Source organism: Heptranchias perlo, chromosome 33 (genome assembly GCF_035084215.1).
Source record: "Heptranchias perlo isolate sHepPer1 chromosome 33, sHepPer1.hap1, whole genome shotgun sequence".
NCBI lineage: Eukaryota > Metazoa > Chordata > Chondrichthyes > Hexanchiformes > Hexanchidae > Heptranchias > Heptranchias perlo.
The window spans coordinates 4886340-4913870 of NC_090357.1; the positions used below are offsets into that span (position 1 = coordinate 4886340).

The following is a 27531-nucleotide window of genomic DNA, read 5'->3' on the forward strand; positions in this document are numbered from 1 at the left end:
CATGTATACTCTACCCCATCATGGACTCTACCCACCCATTTAATCACCTGAGGGAAAGTTCTACATGAATATTCTCTGATCCCCCAAAGACAATGCTTTAGTTGTTTGATGCCTCCCTCCAGTTAGTAACAGGGTCCTCTGCCGAGATTGACATGTTCCTGAGACCCTCCATCTGAAGGACAATGTCAGTTGGCCAAAAGAAAATGGCTTGTAAGAAACCTTTTATTAATGTACAGCAACAGAATGGGCGAATAGAACTCTCCCTCGAGAGATTAAATTGGGCTAAATAAATTCTTCTCATTCCATGCTTTCTTCAGTTTTAAACTGATGGAGTTTAACGGGTTGAGTGAGGTCACATCCTTTTCCCTCTGAAGGCGGCTGCTTTTGTTTCTTTCCATCTGCAGGTAAATTTTTACAGCTGCCATAAAGTGAATTGTTTGTTAACTCTGTCCAATGTTTAAGGGCACTTACTGCACTTTCATTATCTCCTCAGCGAGAGGGAGCGAGGCTGAGACACTTCCATCTGCTGCTTACCAACTGAAATCCTGCCTGCAGGAAACAGAATGAAAAAAATATTGAAAGGCAAGGACAAGCGACGGGTAAGGAGAGCACAGGTTTTTTGTTGTTTGTTTGTTTGTTTGAGAGATGTGGTAGAGAGATGTTTGTGTAGGTGTGAATCAGTGGGCGTTATAGAAACAAAGGCACCAACCCTGTCCCATTCTTGGCTGCAGTTGGGCTGAGGTCTCAAGAGATGAAAGGTCGGTGTTGCAATGGGATCACACCTCCATGTGGATTTGGCTGAGGTGAAAACGCACCGTGTAACTTTTATTAAAGGTTAACCCACCCCCCCAAATCAGACTGTTTTTGAGACTTTAACCCAAGAGAACTGAGCAAGAACACAGCAGTGGAACCGGGAGGTCAAAGGTAGCCAAAAGGTCAAGTCAAGGAAGTATTTTAGATGATGTGCAATGGGCTTCTCTCATTGTCCAGTGAGTAACTGCCCCACCTAGCAGGTTACTGAGCCAAGAAAGGTCCCAGTTTAGTGCTTCATCTGTGCTGCTGGCAGCTGGAGGCCGGTAGTAAGGAAGGAGGGAGAGGGAGAGTGAATGAATGTTGGGGTCAAAACGGGATGGGGGGGAAAGGGAGAGTTGATGATGTTTTCCTCTGATTCTCATCCTTGTTTTCAAATCCCCCCATGGCCTCACCCCCCTCTATCTCTGTAACCTCCTCCTGCCCTACAACCCTCCGAGATCTCTGCGTTCCTCCAATTCTGGCCTGTTGCGCATCCCCGATTTTAATCGCTCCACCATTGGCGGCCGTGCCTTCAGCTACCTAGGTCCTAAGCTTCGGAATTCCCTCCCTAAACCCCTCCACCTCTCTCCTCCTTTTATGATGCTCCTTGAAATCTATCTCTTTGATCAAGCTTTTGGTCACCTGTCCTAATATCTCCTAACGTGGCTGGGTGTCAAATTTTGTTTGATAACAGTTCTGTGAAGCGCCTTGGGACGTTTTGCTACATTAAAGGCGCTATATAAATGCAATTTGTTGTTGTTGTTGAAGGTACTAACTCCATTATTGTTGTATCGTGCGACCACCAGGATGGTGGATTGCGAACTAGATGGACCTTGGTCTTTTATCGTCTGTAATTCCTATGTTCCTAAGATCGGAGAGCGAGCGTGCGAGGGGCGTTTCAGATGCATCCAATCCTCGCTCACCAAATGCACGCTCTCCAGTCAGTGGCCAACTTTTCCAATTCCTTAAGGCATTAGTGTTGCCTACTCTGGACGTATTCCTGGAGGTATTGTCACATGACCCTGCCGCTTCCAACCCCCACGCTCCTGCCGTTGGTCACCGGACACGTCCATCCTCGGGACGGCCCGCCTTCCCAGACAATTGGAAAGTGAACAGACTCTCCATTACCCGATTGGATGATTCTTGACTTGTCTGTCAAACAGCCTTATTTTCCCCTCCCCCCATCTCCAATATTTTTATAACTAATAAACAAAAAAAAAAATGAAGAAAAAACGCACTTTTTTATTTTAGTGCCCTTATAATTTCTGTCCTCGGTTTTGCTCGCAGTGGCGTCCAGGAGATTAACCTTTAATTCCTGGAGACTCCTTGCCAATCCTAGAGGGATCATTAAGGCACTGAGGCCAATTACGGGACCCCCATTCACCACCCTGCTGGGATCAGCTGACTCAGCACAGACTGGGGATGGGCCCTACAATGGTTCCGTATAGTACTACACAATGCAGGGCATCCATCGACAACCACAGAGGAGAGATGTGGTGTCAAATTTCCAGAGAATTGAAAATAGAAACGGAGAAAGCTGGAAATACTCAGCAGGTTAGGCAGCGTCTGTGGAAAGACATCAGTCGCTGTTTCAGGCCTTCAACCCTTCCCCAGGACTCCAGACGGACCGCATTTTTTTTAAAAAAAGGAACAGAACAAGGGGGGAAGGGGAAGAGAAAAAAGAATTGAGCTCAGTTTAACCACCTGCGGCAGTTCTGAGACCAGTTACTCTCCAACATGTCCACAGGACAGAAAATCCTGTCCGACTGGTTTCGTGCTGTGCCGATAGTGCAGTGGTGTTAACTCTTTCACTGCTGTCGCTGACTGGGCTCCCGCCCTCTCTGGGAACATCACTCAACTCGGGCAGTGGCACCTGCTCAATGTTGTGTTTCTATAACGGAGAATAATTCAGGGCTGGTGTGGGGTTGGGGGGTGGGGTGGGGTCTATTTTGCTAAAGGTCTTCATGTAGTTTATGATCTCAATCGCACCATGGCATCGTTTTACAGTCAAAATGAAATCTTCTGTGTTCAGAGTCAATTGAGCCCAGTTTCACCCTCATACAGCTGGGATTCGTCTCAAAAGTTAAGCTGGACTCACTTTTTGATGCATGATATCATTAATCTTCATAAACCCTCCGAACCCCTCGGTTAGATCCCAGCCTCTAACTCACTCCCGGGTATCCGTTATTCTATATATAAACCACCTGAACCCCTCGGTTAGATCCCAGCCTCTAACTCACTCCCGGGTATCCGTTATTCTATATATAAACCAGCTGAACCCCTCGGTTAGATCCCAGCCTCTAACTCACTCCCGGGTATCCGTTATTCTATATATAAACCAGCTGAACCCCTCGGTTAGATCCCAGCCTCTAACTCACTCCCGGGTATCCGTTATTCTATATATAAACCAGCTGAACCCCTCGGTTAGATCCCAGCCTCTAACTCACTCCCGGGTATCCGTTATTCTATATATAAACCAGCTGAACCCCTCGGTTAGATCCCAGCCTCTAACTCACTCCCGGGTAAATGTTATTCTATATATAAACCCTCCAAACCCCTCGATTAGATTCCAGCCTCTAACTCACTCTTCGGCCCTGATATTAGCATGGGGGTGATTGGGCGCGTGGGTAACCCGCCCAATAAAAAATGTCCATTTTCCACACACTCGCGAGTGAATTGGAGCCGGGCTTGCCGTCCAAAAGCTGCGCAGCGGGCGGACTGCGCGCCCACATCACAGGCTGTCAGCTGGAGGAGCTCTATTTAAAGGGGCAGTCCTCCAATGGCTGCTCCTGGAGCAAACACCCACGCACCACAGTGGAGCAGCCCTGAGGAAAGGCTGCTCCAAAATTTAGCGATGCCTCGCTCCAGGTGCTACTGGATGGGGTGAGGAGGAGGAGGGATGTCTTCTACCCGGCAGATGGGAGGAAGTGTCCTGCCTCTGACGACTGACTCTGAACCTCGGTGTGCAATGCTCCTCAGAGAGGTCCAGGAAGCTGAGCCTCGGTCTGTAGACCCTGTGGCGAGGGTAGTGCCTCCTGCGATGTCACTTTCTCTTGTTGCCCTCTGTGCTCTTGTGCAGGTGCCTGTGGCGCAGCACTGTGTTGTGGAGCTCCACGTGGCGGAGGTGGACGCTGTGCCTGGCGAGGCTGGTGATGTTGCTCGTCCTCTGATGAAGTGGTGAATGCAGCCCTGGCCCCCCCCACCACCCGATCCTGACGGTGTGATTTTGAGGGGGTCCGCAAAGTAGTTAAAATATGTTTGAACAGCAGAGTTTTGGGTAGAAAGTAAGAATTTTGAGTGAAAACACAAAGACCTTGCAGCCAAAACTTTGTCTGAAGTGACAGAGTGCCCTGCTGCAATCAATGACGTTTTCTCCCCACCTCTCAAATAATCCTTTGCATCTCCCACCGGCTGCTGGCTGAAACACATCTCTTGCAACAGGGAATGTTTCCCACAGCACAGGAAACACGCTGAGGATGTTTCAAAATCGCACCCCTGCCAAAATGTCGAGACAATTGAGTGCTTCAAATACCTCAACTAGCTGAACAACTATGCAAAGTATCATCCCGCCGGCTTTAATTGCCGGTGGGACTTCTGCACTCGGGAGGCGCGCGCGCCCAGACATGTCAGTGGGGAAATCGGAAGCCTGCGGGTCGGAGCCGGGCTCTGAACCCGCTCGGGATTTCCACGATTTTCGGAGCCCCCGCCCCCCCCGACCCCCAATGCACCCGCTACTTCACCTGGAAATCGAGCCCCTGGGTTTCCGTTAAAGAACGAAAAACCTGCATTTATATAACACTTCTCACGACCTCAGGGCATCCCAAGGAAGTACTTTTGAAGTGTAGTCACTGTTGTAATGTATGAAACGCAGCAGCCAATTTGCGCACAGCAAGATCCCACAGTGCAGCTCTCCCTCAGTACTGCACTGGGAGTGTCAGCCGGGATTTTGTGCTCAAGTCTCTGGAGTGGGACTTGAACCCACGACCTTCTGACTCACAGCTGATGGTGCTACCACATGAACCACGACTGATGTTTAAGTGAGACTGTAACTCCCTCCCCTGTACCCGTTATTCTATTTATAAACCATCTGCGTCTCCAATGTGAACATATGTATGTGACCGTGTACTTTTTGCTGTGTACGTGTCTGTGTGTTGAGGTGGGTGTATCCTGGGCATGGTGCATATTTCTGTGGGGAGGTGCCGGAGGGGGGGAAGACCCTATCTCTGTATTTCTGTGTGGGGGCGGGAGAATCCTGGGATGTGTGTATATTTCTGTGGGACGGGGGGGGAACGCTGAACTGTGTATATTTCTGTGTTGGGGGGCGGCGCAAGAGAGCCCTGGGGGGTGTGTAATCCTCGACGTACCGAGCTGGCACACAGCAGCCTCTGCTCACCTGGATTTTCCCAGATCAGCGTGACATCACCTGCTCCTGTCACGGCAGCCTAGAGCCAGCACTTCCTGCCTGACACTTGCAGTGGAAGCACAAAGCTCCAAACAGCTCTTGCAGCTGCAGCAATGGTTAAAAAGTCCCAAAAGGTAAGTGGGAAGCTTCTCATTCTGCTCTCCACCACGTTGTTGGTTGCTTTTTTGACAAAATTAGCCCGGGATTATCGAAACAAAGACCCTGAGGGTATCGTGTGCTTGTCTGTTCTGACACTGGTTCTCCGCTGGCTGTTTTGGATTTTGAAACTTGCAGCCGTGCTCTGGATTATTGCAGCTGTAGTGTTAAGATGTTTTCAAAGCACCTCTGACCCATTTTGCTCTGGTATGGTGGTGAGGACGAGAATAGCTTGTCTGGAGTTACCTGCTTCCTCTTCACAGCCTGTTCTGCAGATCTTTGTTTTTTTTTTAAATTTTCCTTGACCCATAATCTAGGCCGACACTCCCAGTGCCGGTACTGAGGGAGTGCTGCACTGTCGGAGATGCCGTCTTTTGGATGAGACGTTAAACCGAGGCCCCGTCTGCCCTTTCAGGTGGACGTAAAAAAATTCATACGGCACTATCTCGAAGAAGAGCAGGGGAGTTTTCCCCGGTGTCCTGAGGCCCATATTTATCCCTCAACCAATATCACTAAAGACAGATTATCTGGCCATTTATCTCATTGCTGTTTGTGGGATCTTGCTGTGCGCAAATTGGCTGCTGCATTTCCTACATTAGAACAGTGTCCACACTTCAAAAAGTACTTCATTGGCTGTAAAGTGCTTTGGGATGTCCCGAGGTCGTGAAAGGCGCTATATAAATGCAAGTCTTTGTTTCTTACTTTCTTTGTCTCATTACACCTCGAACCCACTCACTCTCAGTGTGTCCACTACCCTCCGGTCCTTGGCTCAGGTGCAAGCCCAGAATTGGGGCCGGTGGTCTCCACAGACACCTCTCCAGTTTTCGATGTTCCTATTCAACCTTGTTTTCCCAGATCCCTCCATGGCCCTCGCCCCTCGCCCCTTCCCTATCTCTGTAACCTCCTCCAGCCCTACAGCCCTCCGAGATCTCTGCGCTCCTCCGATTCTGGCCTCTTGCGCATTGCAGTTGAGTCTGATCCCGTTTTCTCCTGATTTCCCCCACTTACACAGACAGGAATTACCGTGTAGTGATCATGGGTAGGTAATCCTCCACCCTCCCCCATGGTTGGTGAGGCCCAATTGCTGCTGCTCCGACTCTGATTAGATAACTACGGCCAGACTAGCAATAACAACTCGCTTTTATATAGAGCGCCTTTAACGTAGTAAAACGTCCCAAGGCGCTTCACAGGAGCGATTATCAAACAAAACTTGACACCGAGCCACATAAGGAGATATTAGGACAGGTGACCCCAAGCTTGGTCAAAGAGGTGGGTTTTAAAGAGCATCTTAAAGGAGGAGAGGGAGTTGGAAAGGCGGAAAGGTTGGCACTTCCGCCAATGGTGGAGTGAAGGAAATCGGGGGATGCGCAAGAGGCCAGAATTGGAAGAGCGCAGAGATCTCGGAGGGTTGTAGGGCTGGAGGAGGTTACAGAGATAGGGGAGGGGCGAGGCCATCGAGGGATTTGGGAAAACAAGATTGCGAATTTAAAATCAAGGCGTTGCCGGACCGTGAGCCAATGTAGGTCAGCGAGCACAGGGGTGAACGGGACTTTGTGTGAGTTAGGATCCAGGCAGCAGGGATTTGGATGACTAGTGACCAGAAACTGGCACCTGCTGGTGAGTGCAACTCGGTGGTACTGTCACCGCGGTCAAGGGAGTAACACCGAGGCAGACGAGACAGTAACTTATCCGGGATGACAAACAAATGCTGGGAATCTGAGATACACTGCCAGTAACTACCTGAGAGGAACAATAGGTTTAATGTTTTGGGTGTGGGCCTAGCATGAGAACTGATTCTTGGGAGACAGGTCTGAACAAAACAGAAAGGGATGGCGGGGGAGGAGAGAACGGGCAAAAAGGCGGGGGAGGAGAGAAGGGGCAAAAAGGCGGGGGAGGGGAGAACGGGTAAAAAGGCGGGGGAGGGGAGAACGGGTAAAAGTCAGTACCTCTGATAGTGTTGCACTCCCTCAGTACTGCACTGGGAGTGAGGGCATGGATTACGTGCTTGAGTCTGGAGTGGGACATGAACACATGACCTTCTGACTCAGAGGCAAGAGTGTTACCCACTGAGCCATGGCTGGTACCTGTGGGTTGATGGATTCAAGCCCCCCTCCAGAGACTTGAGCACATAATCTAGGCTGACACTCTACAACTGCAGTACTGAGGGAGTGCTGAACTGTTGGAGGTGCTTGAATTTTTTGAGGAGGTAACAAGGAGGGTCGATGAGCATAGTGCATTTGATGTAGTCTACATGGATTTTTGTACGGAATCTTGCAACACCGGGTTATAGTCCAACAGTATTATTTGAAAATCACAAGCTTTCGGAGCTTACCTCCTTCGTCAGGTGAGTGAGTGAAGGGTTCTAAAATCGCATAGGTTGGGAGACGATCACAGCGTTCAAAGGTGTCGTTGGTGTTCAGACAGGTTAGCCACGGAAAACATTACATCCCAGTATACTGAATACACAATGGGTCAGATTACACATGTAAGGAATCTTGCAACGCCAGGTTATAGTCCGACAGTTTTATTTGAAAATCAGAAGCTTTCGGAGCTTACCTCCTTCGTCAGGTGAGTGAGCCAGAGAGAGAAAGAGACCCGCAAGGCAGAGAGAGAGAGAGAGAGAGAGAGAGAGAGAATGTCCAGTTGTATTAAAAACAGATAACTTTTTTTTTTCCGCTGGTGGGGTTACGTGTAGCGTGACATGAACCCAAGATCCCGGTTGAGGCCGTCCTCATGGGTGCGGAACTTGGCTATCAATTTCTGCTCGACGATTTTGCGTTGTCATGTGTCTCGAAGGCCGCCTTGGATTTTAGCAAGGCTTTTGATAAGGTCACACATGTCAGACTGGTCAACAAAGTAAAAGCCCATGGGACGCAAGGGAAAGTGGCTCGTTGGGTCCAAAATTGGCTCAGTGGCAAAGGGTAATGGTCGACCGGTGTTTTTGTGACTGGAAGGCTGTTTCCAGTAGGGTTCCGCAGGGCTCAGTACTCGGTCCCTTGCTTTTTGTGGTATATATCAATGATTTAGACTTAAATGTAGGGGCATGATTAAGAAGATTGCAGATGATACAAAAATTGGCCGTGTGGCTAATAGCGAGGAGGAAAGCTGTAGACTACAGAAAGGTATCAATGGAACATAGGAACAGGAGTAGGCCATTCAGCCCCTCGTGCCTGCTCCGCCATTTGATAAGATCGTGGCTGATCTGTGATCTAACTCCATATACCTGCCTTTGGCCCATATCCCTTAATACCTTTGGTTGCCAAAAAGCTATCTATCTCAGAATTAAATTTAGCAATTGAGCTAGTATCAATTGCCGTTTGCGGAAAAGAGTTCTAAATTTCTACCACCCTTTGTTTGTAGAAATGTTTTCTAATCTCACTTCTGAAAGGTCTGGCTCTAATTTTTAGACTGTGCCCCCTACTCCTAGAATCCCCAACCAGCGGAAATAGTTTCTCTCTATCCACCCTATCTGTCCCCCTTAATATCTTATAAACTTCGATCAGATCACCCCTTAACCTTCGAAACTCTAGAGAATACAACCCCAATTTGTGTAATCTCTCCTCGTAGCTTAACCCTTGAAATCCGGGTATCATTCTAGTAAACCTACGCTGCACTCCCTCCAAGGCCAATATGTCCTTCTGAAGGTGCGGTGCCCAGAACTGCTCACAGTACTCTAGTGCGGTCTAACCAGGGTTTTGTATAGCTGCAGCATAACTTCTGCCCCCTTGTACTCCAGTCCTCTAGATATAAAGGCCAGTATTCCATTAGCCTTATTGATTATTTTCTGCACCTGTTGCATGACACTTCAATGATCTATGTACCTGAACCCCTAAGTCCCTTTGGACATCCACTGTTTTTAACTTTTTACCATTTAGAAAGTACCCTGTTCTATCCTTTTTTATCCAAAGTGGATGACCTCACATTTGCCTACATTGAATTCCATTTGCCACAGTTTGCGCATTCACATAATCTATCAATATTGCTTTGTAATTTTATGTCAGGTGGGCAGAAAAGTGGCAAATGGAATTCAATCCGGAGAAGTGTGAGATAATGCATTCAGGGAGGGCAAACAAGGCAAAGGAATACATAATAAATGGGAGGATACTGAGAGGAGTATAGGAACAGAGGGACCATGGAGTGCATGTCCACAGATCCCTGATGGTAGCAGGACATGTCGATCAGGTGGTTAAGAAGGCATATGGGATACTTTCCTTTATTAGTTGAGGCATAGAATATAAGAGCAGAGAGGTTATGCTAGAACTCTATAAAACACTAGTTAAGCCACAGCTAGAGTACTGCGTACAGTTCTGGTCACCACATTACAGGAAAGATGTGATTGCACTAGAGAGGGTACAGAGGAGATTTACAAGGATGTTGCCAGGACTGGAGAATTTTAGCTATGAGGAAAGATTGTTTTCTTTGGAACAAAGGAGGCTGAGCGGAGATTTAATTGAGGCATACAAAATTATGAGGGGCCTAGAAAGAGTGGATAGGAAGGACCAGTTTCCCTTAGCAGAGAGGTCAATAACCAGGGGGCATAGATTTAAAATGATTGGTAGAAGGATTAGAGGGGAGTTGAGGAGAAATTTTTCCACTCAGGATGGTGGGGGTCTGGAACGCACTGCCTGAAAGGGTGGTAGAGGCAGAAACACTCAACTCATTTAAAAAGTACTTGGATGTGCATTTGAAGTTCTGTAACCTACAGGGCTATGGACCAAGTGCTGGAAGGTGGGATTAGGCTGGAGAGCTTTTTTTCGGCCGCCGCAGACACGATGGGCCGAATGGCCTCCTTCTGCGGCGTAAATTTCTATGATTCTAGATGAAACGTTAAACTGTGTTAAACTATCTTCCCTCTCAGGTGGACGTAAAAGTTTCCGTGGCACTATTTGAAGAACGGGAGTTCTCCCGATGTCCTGCCAATGTTTATCCTTCAACTAACATCACTAAAACAGATTATCTGGTCTTTCAGTGTGGGACCTTGCTGTGTGTATATTGACTGCCGTCTTCCTCATAACATCAGTGTCTGCACTTCAAAAAAGTGCTGCAATACCTGTTAATTGTATTGGGATGTCCTGAGGTCATGAAAGGTGTTTTTTTTCTTTCTCACATTTTTTCTCACTGTCTCATTCTCTCTCTCTCTTTCTTTCTCCCTCTCTCTCCCCCTCTTTTTTCCTCTCTCTCTCCCTCTCTCCTTTTTTCCTTTCTCCCGCTCGCCTCCTTTTTTCCTTTCTCTCTCTCTCTCCCTCTTTTTTCCTTTCTCTCTCTCTCTCCCTCTTTTTTCCTTTCTCTCTCTCTCTCCCTCTTTTTTCCTTTCTCTCTCTCTCTCCCTCTTTTTTCCTTTCTCTCTCTCTCTCCCTCTTTTTTCCTTTCTCTCTCTCTCTCCCTCTTTTTTCCTTTCTCTCTCTCTCCCTCTTTTTTCCTTTCTCTCTCTCTCTCCCTCTTTTTTCCTTTCTCTCTCTCTCTCCCTCTTTTTTCCTTTCTCTCTCTCTCTCCCTCTTTTTTCCTTTCTCTCTCTCTCTCCCTCTTTTTTCCTTTCTCTCTCTCTCTCCCTCTTTTTTCCTTTCTCTCTCTCTCTCTCTCTTTTTTACTCTCTCTCTCCCTCTTTTTTACTCTCTCTCTCCCTCTTTTTTACTCTCTCTCTCCCTCTTTTTTACTCTCTCTCTCCCTCTTTTTTACTCTCTCTCTCCCTCTTTTTTACTCTCTCTTTCTCTCTTTTCCCTATCTCTCTCTCTTTCTCTCTTTTCCCTATCTCTCTCTCTTTCTCTCTTTTCCCTATCTCTCTCTCTTTCTCTCTTTTCCCTATCTCTCTCTCTTTCTCTCTTTTCCCTATCTCTCTCTCTTTCTCTCTTTTCCCTATCTCTCTCTCTTTCTCTCTTTTCCCTATCTCTCTCTCTTTCTCTCTTTTCCCTATCTCTCTCTCTTTCTCTCTTTTCCCTATCTCTCTCTCTTTCTCTCTTTTCCCTATCTCTCCCTCTTTCTCTCTTTTCCCTACCTCTCTCTCTTTCTCTCTTTTCCCTACCTCTCTCTCTTTCTCTCTTTTCCCTATCTCTCTCTCTTTCTCTCTTTTCCCTATCTCTCTCTCTTTCTCTCTTTTCCCTATCTCTCTCTCTTTCTCTCTTTTCCCTATCTCTCTCTCTTTCTCTCTTTTCCCTATCTCTCCCTCTTTCTCTCTTTTCCCTATCTCTCTCTCTTTCTCTCTTTTCCCTACCTCTCTCTCTTTCTCTCTTTTCCCTATCTCTCTCTCTTTCTCTCTTTTCCCTATCTCTCTCTCTTTCTCTCTTTTCCCTATCTCTCTCTCTTTTCTCTCGCCCTCTTTTCTCTCACTCTCTCCCTTTCCCTCTTTTCTCTCTCTCTCCCTCTTTTCTCTCTCTCTCCCTCTTTTCTCTCTCTCTCTCTTTTCTCTCTCTCTCTCTCTCCCTCTTTTCTCTCCCTCTCTCCCTCATTTCTCTCTCTCTCTCCCTCGTTTTTCTCTCTCTCTCTCCCTCGTTTTTCTCTCTCTTTCTCTCTCCCTCGTTTTTCTCTCTCTTTCTCTCTCCCTCGTTTTTCTCTCTCTCTCTCTCTCCCCCTCGTTTTTCCTCTCTCTCTCTCTCCCCCTCTGTTTTTCCTCTCTCTCTCTCTCCCCCTCTGTTTTTCCTCTCTCTCTCTCCTCCTCTGTTTTTCCTCTCTCTCTCCTGTTTTTCCTCTCTCTCTCCTGTTTTTCCTCTCTCTCTCCTGTTTTTCCTCTCTCTCTCCTGTTTTTCCTCTCTCTCTCCTGTTTTTCCTCTCTCTCTCCTTTTTTTCCTCTCTCTCTCCTTCGTTTTTCCTCTCTCTCTCTCTCTCTCTCCCTCTTTTTTCTCCTCTCTCTCTCTCCCTCTTTGTTCCTCTCTCTCTCCCTCTTTTTTCCTCTCTCGCTCCCTCTTTTTTCCTCTCTCGCTCCCTCTTTTTTCCTCTCTCTCTCCCTCTTTTTTCCTCTCTCTCTCCCTCTTTTTTCCTCTCTCGCTCCCTCTTTTTTCCTCTCTCGCTCCCTCTTTTTTCCTCTCTCGCTCCCTCTTTTTTCCTCTCTCGCTCCCTCTTTTTTCCTCTCGCTCCCTCTTTTTTCCCTCTCGCTCCCTCTTTTTTCCTCTCGCTCCCTCTTTTTTCCTCTCGCTCCCTCTTTTTTCCTCTCGCTCCCTCTTTTTTTTCCCTCTCTCGCTCCCTCTTTTTTTTCCCTCTCTCGCTCCCTCTATTTTTCCTCTCGCTCCCTCTTTTTTTCCTCTCGCTCCCTCTTTTTTCCCTCTCTCGCTCCCTCTTTGTTTCCCCTCTCGCTCCCTCTTTGTTTCCCCTCTCGCTCCCTCTTTTTTTCCCCTCTCGCTCCCTCTTTTTTTCCTCTCGCTCCCTCTTTTTTTCCTCTCGCTCCCTCTTTTTTCCCTCTCTCGCTCCCTCTTTTTTCCCTCTCTCGCTCCCTCTTTTTTCCCTCTCTCGCTCCCTCTTTGTTTCCCCTCTCGCTCCCTCTTTTTTCCCTCTCTCGCTCCCTCTTTGTTTCCCCTCTCGCTCCCTCTTTGTTTCCCCTCTCGCTCCCTCTTTGTTTCCCCTCTCGCTCCCTCTTTGTTTCCCCTCTCGCTCCCTCTTTGTTTCCCCTCTCGCTCCCTCTTTGTTTCCCCTCTCGCTCCCTCTTTGTTCCTCTCTCTCTCCCTCTTTGTTTCCCCTCTCGCTCCCTCTTTGTTTCCCCTCTCGCTCCCTCTTTGTTTCCCCTCTCGCTCCCTCTTTGTTTCCCCTCTCGCTCCCTCTTTGTTTCCCCTCTCGCTCCCTCTTTGTTCCTCTCTCGCTCCCTCTTTTTTTCCCCTCTCGCTCCCTCTTTTTTTCCTCTCGCTCCCTCTTTTTTCCCTCTCTCGCTCCCTCTTTGTTTCCCCTCTCGCTCCCTCTTTGTTTCCCCTCTCGCTCCCTCTTTTTTTCCCCTCTCGCTCCCTCTTTTTTTCCTCTCGCTCCCTCTTTTTTTCCTCTCGCTCCCTCTTTTTTCCCTCTCTCGCTCCCTCTTTTTTCCCTCTCTCGCTCCCTCTTTTTTCCCTCTCTCGCTCCCTCTTTGTTTCCCCTCTCGCTCCCTCTTTTTTCCCTCTCTCGCTCCCTCTTTGTTTCCCCTCTCGCTCCCTCTTTGTTTCCCCTCTCGCTCCCTCTTTTTTCCCTCTCTCGCTCCCTCTTTGTTTCCCCTCTCGCTCCCTCTTTGTTTCCCCTCTCGCTCCCTCTTTGTTTCCCCTCTCGCTCCCTCTTTGTTTCCCCTCTCGCTCCCTCTTTGTTTCCCCTCTCGCTCCCTCTTTGTTTCCCCTCTCGCTCCCTCTTTGTTTCCCCTCTCGCTCCCTCTTTGTTTCCCCTCTCGCTCCCTCTTTGTTTCCCCTCTCGCTCCCTCTTTGTTCCTCTCTCTCTCCCTCTTTGTTTCCCCTCTCGCTCCCTCTTTGTTTCCCCTCTCGCTCCCTCTTTGTTCCTCTCTCTCTCCCTCTTTGTTTCCCCTCTCGCTCCCTCTTTGTTTCCCCTCTCGCTCCCTCTTTGTTTCCCCTCTCGCTCCCTCTTTTTTCCCTCTCTCGCTCCCTCTTTGTTTCCCCTCTCGCTCCCTCTTTGTTTTCCCTCTCGCTCCCTCTTTGTTTCCCCTCTCGCTCCCTCTTTTTTCCCTCTCTCGCTCCCTCTTTGTTTCCCCTCTCGCTCCCTCTTTGTTTCCCCTCTCGCTCCCTCTTTTTTCCCTCTCTCGCTCCCTCTTTGTTTCCCCTCTCGCTCCCTCTTTGTTTCCCCTCTCGCTCCCTCTTTTTTCCCTCTCTCGCTCCCTCTTTGTTTCCCTCTCTCGCTCCCTCTTTGTTTCCCCTCTCGCTCCCTCTTTGTTTCCCCTCTCGCTCCCTCTTTGTTTCCCCTCTCGCTCCCTCTTTGTTTCCCCTCTCGCTCCCTCTTTTTTCCCTCTCTCGCTCCCTCTTTGTTTCCCCTCTCGCTCCCTCTTTGTTTCCCCTCTCGCTCCCTCTTTTTTCCTCTCTCGCTCCCTCTTTGTTTCCCCTCTCGCTCCCTCTTTGTTTCCCCTCTCGCTCCCTCTTTTTTCCTCTCGCTCCCTCTTTGTTTCCCCTCTCGCTCCCTCTTTGTTTCCCCTCTCGCTCCCTCTTTTTTCCTCTCGCTCCCTCTTTGTTTCCCTCTCTCGCTCCCTCTTTGTTTCCCCTCTCGCTCCCTCTTTTTTCCTCTCGCTCCCTCTTTGTTTCCCCTCTCGCTCCCTCTTTGTTTCCCCTCTCGCTCCCTCTTTGTTTCCCCTCTCGCTCCCTCTTTGTTTCCCCTCTCGCTCCCTCTTTGTTTCCCCTCTCGCTCCCTCTTTGTTTCCCCTCTCGCTCCCTCTTTGTTTCCCCTCTCGCTCCCTCTTTTTTCCCTCTCTCGCTCCCTCTTTGTTTCCCCTCTCGCTCCCTCTTTGTTTCCCCTCTCGCTCCCTCTTTGTTTCCCCTCTCGCTCCCTCTTTTTTCCCTCTCTCGCTCCCTCTTTGTTTCCCCTCTCGCTCCCTCTTTTTTCCTCTCTCGCTCCCTCTTTGTTTCCCCTCTCGCTCCCTCTTTGTTTCCCCTCTCGCTCCCTCTTTGTTTCCCCTCTCGCTCCCTCTTTGTTTCCCCTCTCGCTCCCTCTTTGTTTCCCCTCTCGCTCCCTCTTTGTTTCCCCTCTCGCTCCCTCTTTGTTTCCCCTCTCGCTCCCTCTTTGTTTCCCCTCTCGCTCCCTCTTTGTTTCCCCTCTCGCTCCCTCTTTTTTTCCTCTCTCGCTCCCTCTTTGTTTCCCCTCTCGCTCCCTCTTTGTTTCCCCTCTCGCTCCCTCTTTGTTTCCCCTCTCGCTCCCTCTTTGTTTCCCCTCTCGCTCCCTCTTTGTTTCCCCTCTCGCTCCCTCTTTGTTTCCCCTCTCGCTCCCTCTTTGTTTCCCCTCTCGCTCCCTCTTTGTTTCCCCTCTCGCTCCCTCTTTGTTTCCCCTCTCGCTCCCTCTTTGTTTCCTGACTTTGCAGCCTGGTTGAAGTGAACAAGTCTGAACTGAGTCTAGCTTTGTGGATGGGAGTGAAAATAAAGATTAATAAACACACACATCACAGGATGGAGGGAAGAGAAAGTGTTAAACAAATAGACAATTCAGGTCTGTCAGCATCTAAGAGAAGGCAGATTAATGTTTCAGGTAGAAACCAAAACATTAACCTCTCCTCTTTCAGATACCTTTTATAATAGAACCAATAAGGTTCTCCCAGTGACATCAACAAAAAAAACAAACAAATGGGCCACCATTTTAAAGGGGCACAACTAATAACAGAACTTGAGCACGAGTTAAAGGAAACTTCTCAAAGTAAATAACAATGTTATTCTCGACGTTTACCAAACACACCAGTCCCTTGCAGAGCGCACTAATAGAGTAGGGTTGCCAACTCTGGTTAGGTGTATTCCTAGAGCTTTCATCACATGACCTCCCGCCTCGAACCACCCTGCCCCCTCCACGCTCCCGCCATTGGTCCATCCTCCGGGTGCACTGCCTTCCTGCGGCCAATTGGAAAGCGAACGGTCTCTTTGTTGCCCAATTGGATTAATCTTGACTGTTAGTCAAGCACCCTTTTTCTCTCCCAACTCCCAATATCTTCACAACTAATAAATGAAAGTGTTTAAAGAAAATACAATTTTGTTCTAATGTCCCCTCTATGATTTTTCTCCTGGGTTTTGCCCACAGCTGTATCCTGGAGATTAATTTTCAATTCCTGAGGACCCCTGGGCCGTTCCTGGAGGGTTGGCAACCTTTGGGTCACAGAAGGCCTCTAGGGTACTGGCAGGCACCGCATGCTCCCTCTCCAGGGCCACCCGAGCGGTCTGCTCTAGGTGTGGCTTGAACTCCCAGCCTGTACTAGTTATATAAGCACCACGCACTAACCTATCGAACCACTCACAGACAGACCTGCTGGGTGTCTTCGGCATTTTCTGCTTTTGTTTTTGCAGCTTTTGTAGTTTTTGTGTGGCTGGTCCAGATGAGTTTCTGGTCAACGGTGACCCTCCAGGATTTGGAAATAAAAAGCCGCTATCAGTAAAAGTGACCGTGAAGTTGTCGGATTGTCGTAAAAACCCAACTGGTTCACTAACGCCCTTTAGGGAAGGAAACCTGATGTCCTTTCCCGGTCTGACTCCATCCCTCTCCCTGGCCACTGGCTGAGGCTGAACCAAACCGTTGGCAACCTTGGCGTCCTATTTGACCCCGGGGTGAGCTTCGGACCACATAGCCGCTCCATCACCAAGACTGCTTGCGTAATTTTCTTGCCTCCATAAGGTTTTGCACCAGGCCCATTTGTAAAGGGAATGCAATGGTGGAGTTCTTTTCAGCAGCTATAGTGGTGAGGGTCCGCAGGTAGCCGCTGGAGATTTGGAGATAACTATAGTAGCTTCTGGACCTATGGCAGGCCCTGGAAGCATTGCAGATGATACAAAGATGGGAGGGAAAGTAGAGAGTGAGGAGGACATAAAAAACCTGCAAGGGGATATAGACAGGCTGGGTGAGTGGGCGGAGATTTGGCAGATGCAATATAATATTGGAAAATGTGAGGTTATGCACTTTGGCAGGAAAAATCAGAGAGCAAGTTATTTTCTTAATGGCGAGAGACTGGAAAGTACTGCAGTACAAAGGGATCTGGGGGTCCTAGTGCAAGAAAATCAAAAAGTTGGTATGCAGGTGCAGCAGGTGATCAAGAAAGCCAACGGAATGTTGGCTTTTATTGCTAGGGGGATAGAATATAAAAACAAGGAGGTATTGCTGCAGTTATATAAGGTATTGGTGAGACCGCACCTGGAATACTGCATACAGTTTTGGTCTCCATACTTAAGAAAAGACATACTTGCTCTCGAGGCAGTACAAAGAAGGTTCACGCGGTTAATCCCGGGGATGAGGGGGCGGACATATGAGGAGAGGTTGAGTAGATTGGGACTCTACTCATTGGAGTTCAGAAGAATGCGAGGCGATCTTATTGAAACATATAAGATTGTGAAGGGTCTTGATCGGGTGGATGCAGTAAGGATGTTCCCAAAGATGGGTGAAACTAGAACTAGGGGGCATAATCTTAGAATAAGGGGCTGCTCTTTCAAAACTGAGATGAGGAGAAACTTCTTCACTCAGAGGGTGGTAGGTCTGTGGAATTTGCTGCCCCAGGAAGCTGTGGAAGCTACATCATTAGATAAATTTAAAACAGAAATAGACAGTTTCCTAGAAGTAAAGGGAATTAGGGGTTATGGGGAGCGGGCAGGAAATTGGACATGAAGCTGAGTTCGGATCGGTCAATGCCCTGTGGGTGGCGGAGAGGGCCCAGGGGCTATGTGGCCGGGTCCTGCTCCGACTTCTTGTGTTCTTTAGATTTGTGGTTGGGATCAGATCAGCCATGATCTTATTGAATGGCGGAGCAGGCTCGAGGGGCCGATTGGCCTACTCCTGCTCCAATTTCTCATGTTCTTATGTTCTTATGTTCTTATTTCACTCTCAATCATCGCCCGGCTCCCCCCTGACTCAGCCCATCTGCTGCTGAAACCCTCATCCATGCCTTTGTTACCTCCCGACTTGACTATTCCAGTGCTTTTGGTCACCTGTCCTATTGTCTTCTTATGTGGCTCGGTGACCAACTTTGTTTGCCAATCATTCCTGTGAAGCGCCTTGGGACGTTTTACTACGTTAAAGGCGCTATATAAATGCAAGTTGTTGTTATATGTGACTCCAGTCCTACACCGACGTGGTTGACTCTTAGCTGCCCTCTGAAGTGGCCAAGCAAGGCACTGAGATGAATCAAACTGCTAGATTATATATATATATATATATATATATTTCTCTTGCCCTCTCTTGCTTCTATGTCCTTTGTTCTAAACCTCTCAATCACTGGAAGCAGTCTGTTTCTAGCAACTCTGTCCCATTCCTTCATCATTTTAAACCACTCTATCACATTGCCCTTTAATCTCTACTACTCTAAGGAAAACAACCTCAACTTTTCAAGTCTTTCTTCATATTTGTATTTCCTCAGACCAGACGGCATCTTAGTGTATCTGCGCTCTATTGCCTCAATATCCTTCCTATAATGTGGAGCCCAAAACCACACACAGTCCTCTCACTAAGGTTTTTTTCTTGATTGGTCAAAGAGGTAGGTTTTAACGAGCGTCTTAAAGGAGGAGAGAGAGGCGGAGAGGTTTAGGGAGAGAATTCCAGAGTTTAGGGCCTAGGCAGCTGAAGGCACGGCCGCCAATGGTGGAGCGATTAAAATCAGGGATGCGCAAGAGGCCAGAATTGGAGGAGCGCAGAGATCTCGGAGGGTTGTCGGGCTGGAGGAGGTTACAGAGATAGGGAGGGGGCGAGGGCCATGGAGGGATTTGAAAACCAAGATCGGAATTTTAAAATTGAGGTGTTGCCGGACCAGGAGCCAGTGCAGGTCAGCGAGCACGGTGGGGGTGGGGGTGATGGGGGAACGGGACATGGTACGAGTTAGGATACGGGCAGCAGAGTTTTGGATGAGCTCAAGTTTTCAGAGGTGGAAAGTGGGAGGCCGGGCAGGTGAGCATTGGAATAGTCGAGTCTGGAGGTAACAAAAGTATAGATGAGGGTTTCAGCAGCAGATGAGCTGAGACAGGTGCTATCCCGAGGTGGAAGTAGGCGGTCTTGGTGATGGAGAAGATATGGTTCAAACAAGACTGGTTCAACGCTGAGCCACACCCTACCCAGGAGGTAGAATCATAGAAAGGTTACAGCACGGAAGGAGGCCATTTGGCCCATCGAGTCTGCGCCGGCTCTCTGCGAGAGCAGTCCAGCTAGTCCGACTCCCCCGCCCTATCCCCGTAGCCCTGCAAATTTTTTCCTTTCAAGTACTTATCCGGTTCCCTTTTGAAGGCCATGATTGAATCTGCCTCCACCACCCCCTCGGGCAGTGCATTCCAGATCCTAACCACTCGCGGTGTAAACACTGTGGCGTGCTCCGCTGCCGCAACATCACTGGTAGTACGGCAGAGACCCCCATCTGCGCACATATATGGGGTTTATGCCACACTCCTGGTGAAGTTATGATGGCGGAGCAGCTCCCAGGAAATTCCCAGCCCACGTCTTCCTTGTATCGCAGGTATATGAATTTACCAATTGGAACAGGAGGAGGCCATTCAGCCCCTCGAGCCTGTTCCGCCATTCAATTAGATCGTGCTGATCTGTATCTTAATTCCATCCACCCGCCTTGGTGTAAACTGAACAAGATAATCTCATGGTCGGGAGGTGGTGGTGGGGGCTCAGAGGAGGGGGAGGGGAGGTGATTTACCTCTAGGTCATTAACTAATTGTGATTATATGAAGCTGTTCTCCATGCATATTGTTTGTACAAGTCGTGAATAGTGAGAAATCAACGATTAGCATCCTGTTTATTTAATTACCAAACTACATGCAGAAAAGACCACGTAACATTCAATATCAGGTCGCAAGTGTGGGGGAAGGGAAGGGATAAGTGGAGGAGGAAATCATTGAAAATAAATCCAGTCAAACAGCTCCTGAGTGTTTAGCAACGTCTGCCAACTGCAGGATACTTGAGTTGCAAGGTACCTTTCATTTGCAGAGAAGGGGATCGACGCCAAGGCTCTGTATACAAACAGATCGAGAAGCTTAGTCTGACTCGACAGCCCAGGGGCTGGTTGAATGTTGCAATCCTTTGCAGCAGCGCAAACAACGAGCAGATCTTGCTCAACTCCTGACATGGGCGATTGTTCTAAATCGGGAAATTTTGCTCAAAGTGCCCTTGAACGTGCACTGTGTCGGTTACAGTTCAAGTTATGCAAATGCGTTTTTGCAGAAAATCACAAACGTAAAATCTTCCGTGAGCCAGCGTGATCGAGCGGTGTAATCGAATGTAATTGTTTCTCTTTTATTTCTTTGCATTTAAAAAGTGTTCCTTGATGTGTTTAAGAGTGGTAACCTGGTGCCGTTTCATTAATACAGCTGGAAATGGGTTTATCGGCAAAAATAAGCATTCTTAATAAGAGTGCCCAGTCCTGCACCTGTGAGTAACCTGGTTTAAAATCACTAAAAATGACTTTTTAAAAAAAAACTGTACTGAACCATTTAAAAGTTCATCGGTGTACACTAGTCAGTTTCTTAGTAAGTTAAATACTTTTTGATATGAGAAAACTTTTAAAACGTGTCGACTAGTGCACAACAAACAAAAAATGAGCGCAATTTGAAGAGATTCCCGGACCAACATAATCGCGGAACCTCGCAATTTCGACCTGGGGGCGTGGCCAGTTTTGTGGCCGGGACCTGATTCCGGGCGGATTGAATCTTGAACCAGTGTCAAAGATTGTGGAAACCACAAGCGTAAGTGATCTTGGGTGTAACTCATTCACGTTTAAAATTCCCCCGATCTTTTGCTCTGGTTTGGCCGTTTCCGCTCAGATTGTGCCGATATTACTGGTGTGAACGAACGGAAACCCGACCCCTTCAATCTTTTTATCAATTGTGCGAGTTTTCTTTTTAATTCAAATTTCTTCCAGTTATTTACCTTTCAGTCTGGTGGGAGGTTGGAAAGTGATGCAGTTAATTGCAGCGGGTTAGATTAGGTACGAAGGGTATTGAGCAAAGTCCTGAGTTTATTACTCTGTAGGTGTGACCAGTTCTTGAGATCCTTCTCCAGTTGAGCAAACTCGCTATCGCTGCTGTTACGATATCGGATTCCTTTCACTTTGGTTGGAAGGGAAGAGTTTCTCTTCTTTTTCCATCTCGGCCCTTTAAAGCAGAACTTCTGCTTTCTCCGGTAAAGGGAAGATTTCTGGCGCTGTCGTCCTGCTTATTTCCTACTCCGACTCTGGACTTGGCTCCTTTTCTCGCAGGTTTATAGCAATCCTTCCTTGCGAGCTGCTGGAGCTTTGGGGATCTGACTGATTGGGCTGAGGTGAGGACTGTTCACGTTGTGAGATCTGAAATGTTTCATTCGTGGCATCAACTCTTCCAGCAACACTTGCGGAAAGCAGGTGTGCAAGAGACCGCCCGAGGTTTCCAAATGTGTAATGTTCGAGAGGTCGATATGCACACTAGTGAAAATCTCTCACCGCACCGATTACTAGATATTTCCTCTATTAGAATCTCTCTTACTTTTAAATGAGGAAGCAATGGTTATGTGATGCCAAGCTTGGAATTTAAAAGGCTGCAGGTCGTAAGAAGTGAAGGCGGAGGGAGGTGAGGATTTCAGTTCAGAGTATAGTACTAGGAAGGAATAAAAATAAGTGATCGCGTGATGAGTCTCCGTTTGAATAGAGTGAGGAGGAAGTGTGTGTAGGATGGAGTGTTTGGGGCTTACTGAGGAAAATCCATGATGTGGAGATGCCGGTGATGGACTGGGGTGGACAAATGTAAGGAGTCTTACAACACCAGGTTATAGTCCAACAGCTTTATTTGAAATCACAAGCTTTCGGAGCTTTCCTCCTTCGTCAGGTGGCGAAGGAGGAAAGCTCCGAAAGCTTGTGATTTCAAATAAAGCTGTTGGACTACAACCTGGTGTTGTAGGAAAATTCAGAGGAGGACCGACTCATCCTCATTTTCGAATCCCTCCACGGCCTCGCCCCCTCTCCTCTGTAACCTCCTCCAGTCCTACAATCCTCCAAGATCTCTGCGCTCCTCCAATTTCGGCCTCTTGCGCGTCCCTGATTTTCATCGCTCCACCATTGGCGTCCGTGCCTTCAGCTGCCTAGGTCCTAAGCTCTGGAATTCCCTCCCTAAACCTCTCCGCTTCTCTCTCCTCCTTTTAAGATGCTCCTTGAAACCTACCTCTTTGAACAAGCTTTTGGTCACCTGTCCTAATATCTCCTTACGTGATTCGATGTCAAATTTTGTTTGACAAACGCTCCTGTGAAGCACCTTGGGATGTTTTACCATGCGAAAGGCGCTATATAAATGCAAGTTGTTGTTGTGGTGGTGGTGGTGAGTGCATCAGACGACAAGCGTATCCTTGTATACGCTCCAGGAAGGTGTGAGAAATTCCAGAAGGGTTTCCCAAATACATGAGTAGGATTCAAACCTTGGGCTGGGGAAAGAACTATTTGGAAGGTTTGTGGCGCAAAAGTAAGAGGAGGATGTGGCAGAGGCAGCTGAATGGGTGGTCTCACTCTTAATTTACAAAGAAATCCATAAGCCCCTTTCACTTAAGTTGGATGTGAGGATGGAGGGGGCGGAGGAGAGGGGTTTAAGGAGATGATTGGAAGTGGGGGGGAAAGGAGCCAGGGTTATCATTGATTTCTAAGATGATCTTGGAGTAGTGGGCCATTTTGGCAGAGGAGAGCAAGCCACTTGATGTGGTCCAGCAAGATCTGGGGATGGATGGTTAAACCAGTAGTGCATCAGATACACTCAAATCTGCACCCCTTGGACTTGAAGGAGCGAAGATGGGAGCCATACCAGAGGGGAATGACGAGGATGGGGGAAGAGTAAAGATTTTGTCGGGGACAAGGACATCAAAGGTGAAGTGTTTGAGCAGATCGACAGCTGCAGAAGTATCGTGGTGAATGGAGGGCCATAGGGTAGACAGTCGGGAGTTTGAAAGTGCCGTTGTAAGTGAGTTGAGGGAGAGATTTTCCTGGGGTGGACACAGAAGGAAATGAGGTTGGATGGGAGGAAAGGGGATGTGGGTGGTGAGGGATACAAGGAAGCAGTCAGAGATGGCCTTGTCTGTGATTGAGATGGTGGGAATAGAGAGGCAACGTAGGATGTCAAGTTTGAGAGGGTGGCCATGAATATGTATGGTTGAGTTTATGTGGAGGTGAGAGTTTAAAGGAGGGCAGTGAGATCAGAGGGTGGAGGGCATGGTGAGTTTAGATGGAGATTGAAATCACTGAGGATGAGGCAGGGAGACCGCAGAAGACGACAGTTCAGCCCCCAGTGGAAAATCCTGGCCTGAGTGTGACTTGACTACGGACAGCATCCTGACCTGGGTCAATCTGCCCTTTTCCCACTCTCTACATCGTGCACGCTTTCCAGCAGGGGTCACTGATCGAGGAGCAGTTACCCTGTCTCGCTCGCTCTCTTCTCTTTCACCCCACCCCCCCCCACCCCCCCCCCCCAACCCCCTTCTCATGGGCTCTGAGGCCAGAAGGAGCACCCCAGCCACCATAGACTTGAGACTTTGAGTTTCAATAGCAAGAGCTGTTTCGTGAGCAGAGGTGAGAGTCGTGAGCAGAGGCAATACCAAGACGTGAGTCATGAGCAGACAGTAGAGTCAGGAGGGCTTACTGTTTTGTAAAAACTCCCCTGTGAAGGCAGGAAGAGATGATGCTTTCAGTGAGAGAGATTTAAGAACTGCTTCCTGTCTGCAGTAAGCACAGACTAAACAAAAGGCTCGCATTTAAGAGATGTGGAAATTTGAGACCTTACTGGATCAAGTCCCATTTACCTGGAGTAAACAGTGACTTGGAATAACAAACACAGCACAGTGGGTGTGATTGTTGGAGTTTGGCAGTGGGAGGAGTTGGGATGGGGACACATGGACAAAGAGCAACTAAAATGGGAGGGGTGGGGGGAGGGACCGACATGTTGATATGGAACCAACATGGGGTACGATGGAACGATGGGGACCCCACATTTCGCTCTCTTCCTGATCTCAGATCTCAGCTAGGACTGACTTCCTCGTGTGGAGAGAGGGACAATTGGAGAGAAAGAGACTCGTTTTGTAAGCAAACATCTACTTGGCACGTATCAATGTCCAGTGAATCATTTTTGGTTGTCTTGGTTGTGTGTGTGTAATTGTTAGTGCTTTGAATAGTGCCATGGGATCTTGCACCACCTCCAATGGGCAGATGGGGCCTGGGTTTAATACGGCGACAGGAAGGGAAGGGAGGGGAAGAGAGATCTGTCTGCTGTATCCTCGTGGGTTACGCCTGCGAATACGGATTTTTTTTCTCATTACAACAAACCATTTGTTTCTAGGGCAGAGGGTTTGCGAAGATGCTTCTTTCTGTCTCCGTTTTTAAATTCATTCTCGGGATGTGAGCTTCGCTGGCAATGCCGGCATTTATTGCCCATCCCTAACCACTCGCTGCGTAAAAAAGTTTTTCCTCATGTCGCCTTTGGTTCTTTTGCCAATCACCTTAAACCTGTGTGCTCAGGTTCGTGACCCTTCTGCCAGTGGGAACAGATTTTCTTTATTTACTTTGCCTACACCCTTCATGATTTTGAACACCTATCAATTTTTTTTATATTGGTTTATGGGATGTGGGCGTCGCTGGCGAGGCCGGCATTTATTGCCCATCCCTAATTGCCCTTGAGAAGGTGGTGGTGAGCTGCCTTCTTGAACCGCTGCAGTCCGTGTGGTGACGGTTCTCCCACAGTGCTGTTAGGTAGGGAGTGCCAGGATTTTGACCCAGCGACGATGAAGGAACGGCGATATATTTCCAAGTCGGGATGGTGTGTGACTTGGAGGGGAACGTGCAGGTGGTGTTGTTCCCATGTGCCTGCTGCCCTTGTCCTTCTAGGTGGTAGAGGTCGCGGGTTTGGGAGGTGCTGTCGAAGAAGCCTTGGCGAGTTGAAATCTCCTCTTGAGCTTCTCTGCTCTGAGGAGAACAATCCCAGCTTCTCCAGTCTATCCAAGTAACTGAGGTCCCTCATCCCTGGATCCATTCTAGTAAATATTTTCTGCACCCTCTCTAAGGCCTTCACATCCTTTCTAAAGTGCAGTGCCCAGAATTGGACACAATACTTCAATTGTGGCTGAACCAGTGTTTTATAAAGGTTCAACATAACATCCTTTTGTACTCTATGCCTCTATTTATAAAGCCCAGGATCCTGTATGCTTTCTTAACCACTTTCTCTACCTGTCCTGCCACCTTCAATGACCTCTGTACATATCCCCCCAGATCTCTCTGTTCCCACACCCCCTTTAGAGTTGTACCCTTTAGTTTATATTGCCTCCCTTCATTCTTCCTACCAAAATGTATCAGCTCACCATTCTCAGCGTTAAATTTCATCTGCCACGTGTCCGCCCATTCCACCAGCCTGTCTATGTCCTCTTGAAGTCTATCACTATGCTCCTCACTGTTCACTACACTTCCAAGTTTTGTGTCATCTGCAAATTTGGAAATTGTGCCCGGTACCCACTGAGGAGTGAGGAGGCCACTGTGGTGTAATCGGGGACTCTGGCTTAGATGCAGTAATGTCAGAGATAATCCTGATCTCCTGGAGTTTTCTTTCTTTTTTTTTTCCCTTTATGGAGTTGGGGAAGAATTTTGCAGAATTCTTCCTGAAATTAGCCATAGGTTTTTTTTTTCTCCCTCTTTCTCCTCATTCCCACCCTCCCCCATGACCCCAGGAGTTAGCGTTACTGGTAATTGGGGAGGGTGGGACTCGAGGTTGCACTATTTAGTGGACGGGGTATGTGTGGACGGACCTTTCTCCACTTTCAATTCATATGTTCATAAGCTGGTCACCAGCCAATGAAGATCAGTTGTTATAAAACAGAAGATGGGAAACCAGAGGAGGAACAAACAATAGTAGCTGTGGGCAAGGCTACATTTATTGCCCGTCTGTAATTGTCCTGACGACTGAATGGCTTGCTATGCCAATTAAGAAAGCATTGCAAGTCAACAACATAGTGTAAGATTGGAATAACGTGCAGGCCAGACCAAGTAGGGAGGGCAAGTTCCTTTTGGCTGGAGGACATTGGCGATCTAGTTGGGTTTTTACAACAATCCAACAGTTTTGATGGTCACTTTTTTGGTGCCCACAAATTACCAGGTTTATTGATTTTGTTATGGGTTGAACTCATGACCTCTGGGCTCTTAGTCCCATACCATAACCACTGTTAAATAAGTGTGAAGCTAAGGACTTCAGCTGCAGGCCTAACCCAGCCAACGGAGGAACCATCACAGTAGGTGACTGGTACCAAAAAGAGTCTTGACTTGAAACTCTTTGGGTGCGAACCACCGTTACTGCTTCAGCTGCACGTGGAGGTGAACACTTTGTGCGGAGTTCTAATACTCCCAAAGGACTCATGGCGAGCCCTGAATTTATGTTGACCCACTGAACCACGTGGTGAGCTTCAATTCCTACCCTGGGTGCTAGGTTACTGATCTCAGCTGGCACAGTACCCCTGGACTAGGGAGGGGAATAATCACCCGTGAAACTGTGGCCCAACATGAGCCCATTGTAGTAGTTCTACCAACGCCCTGACTTGAGATTAACTAACGGCACAGGCCTGAGATCAAAACCAGGACCTTCCTGGTCTGAGATGATCTGCTCTACGCGGCGGTGCATTTACACATTCAGCCACTCCAGGGAGTTGTTGAGTCAGATTTTGTTGTACTTATTTATTAGAGTCCTTGACACAGGAAGGTATCTGACTATCTCCCCTTGAATATCTTTTCAGCCACGACAGAGCGTGACGTCAAAGGAGGAGACGGATGAGTTTTCTGGCCTTAATCCCTCAGGTCCAACTATTCCAGCAGATCCAGGTTAAAAACTAACTTATAACATGTTTTAAAGTTTCCAAGTCATGTCATGTGCCAATGGGGGTTTGTTTAGAAGATGTTTCTCTTGAATTCCTTATTGGATTTATTAGTGACTAGCTTATATTTATGACCCCTAGTTTTGGACTACCCCACAAGTGGAAACATCATCCCTACATCTACCTTATCAAACCCTTTCATAATTTTAAAGACCTCTATCAGGTCACCCCTTAGCCTTCTCTTTTCTAGAGAAAAGAGCCCCAGCCTGTTCAGTGTTTGATTCCCTTTAGTAATCAGGGAGCCTTTGTACAGAACTCTCTGAGTGGTTTAGAGTCTGTGATAGAGGATATTGTACATGAGCTGTGGCAGTCTTGGAGTTTATGGGCCGAATGGCCTTTTCTCGTTTCAGCCTTTTCATTTTTATTTCTGAGCAAGTAGATAAAAAAAATTAGTTTTCGCTAGTCATTGCAAAATTATAAATTGGATTGTGTTTACAGCTACATGAATGGAAAGTCTTGTATGGTTCTATACATTTAAGAAAAGTCTGTTGTTGGCGGAGTCGAGACCAACATAAGAGTGGCACTTTAAGAAAGCTCTTGGATAGTTGCATATTGTCTGCTACATCTGATATTTACAGGCTTTTGTTAAATACCCGATCAAAGAGAACTGGATGGAGCCTGTCCTGAACAGGAGGAATAGGGAACACAGGAACAGGAGTAGGCCATTCAGCCCCTCGATCCTGTTCCGTCATTCAATTAGATTATTTATTAATTTGAGT

General features: G+C 47.9%; 1 protein-coding gene across 2 annotated transcripts in view; it reads left to right on the forward strand.

Moving 5' to 3' along the window:
• The first annotated feature begins 489 nt into the window (after positions 1-489).
• LOC137301420 (transmembrane protease serine 4-like) overlaps positions 490-27531 on the forward strand; it is a 53240-nt gene continuing 26198 nt past the window's right edge. Inside the window, exons 1-2 of one of the 2 annotated variants that reach the window (XM_067970913.1) lie at positions 490-599; positions 26675-26759. In XM_067970913.1, the coding sequence (XP_067827014.1) occupies positions 564-599; positions 26675-26759 (121 nt within the window). In that variant the 5' untranslated portion in view covers positions 490-563. Of the gene's footprint in view, positions 600-5267; positions 5329-26674; positions 26760-27531 lie in introns of those variants that run through there. The other variant, XM_067970914.1, reaches the window with a different exon arrangement.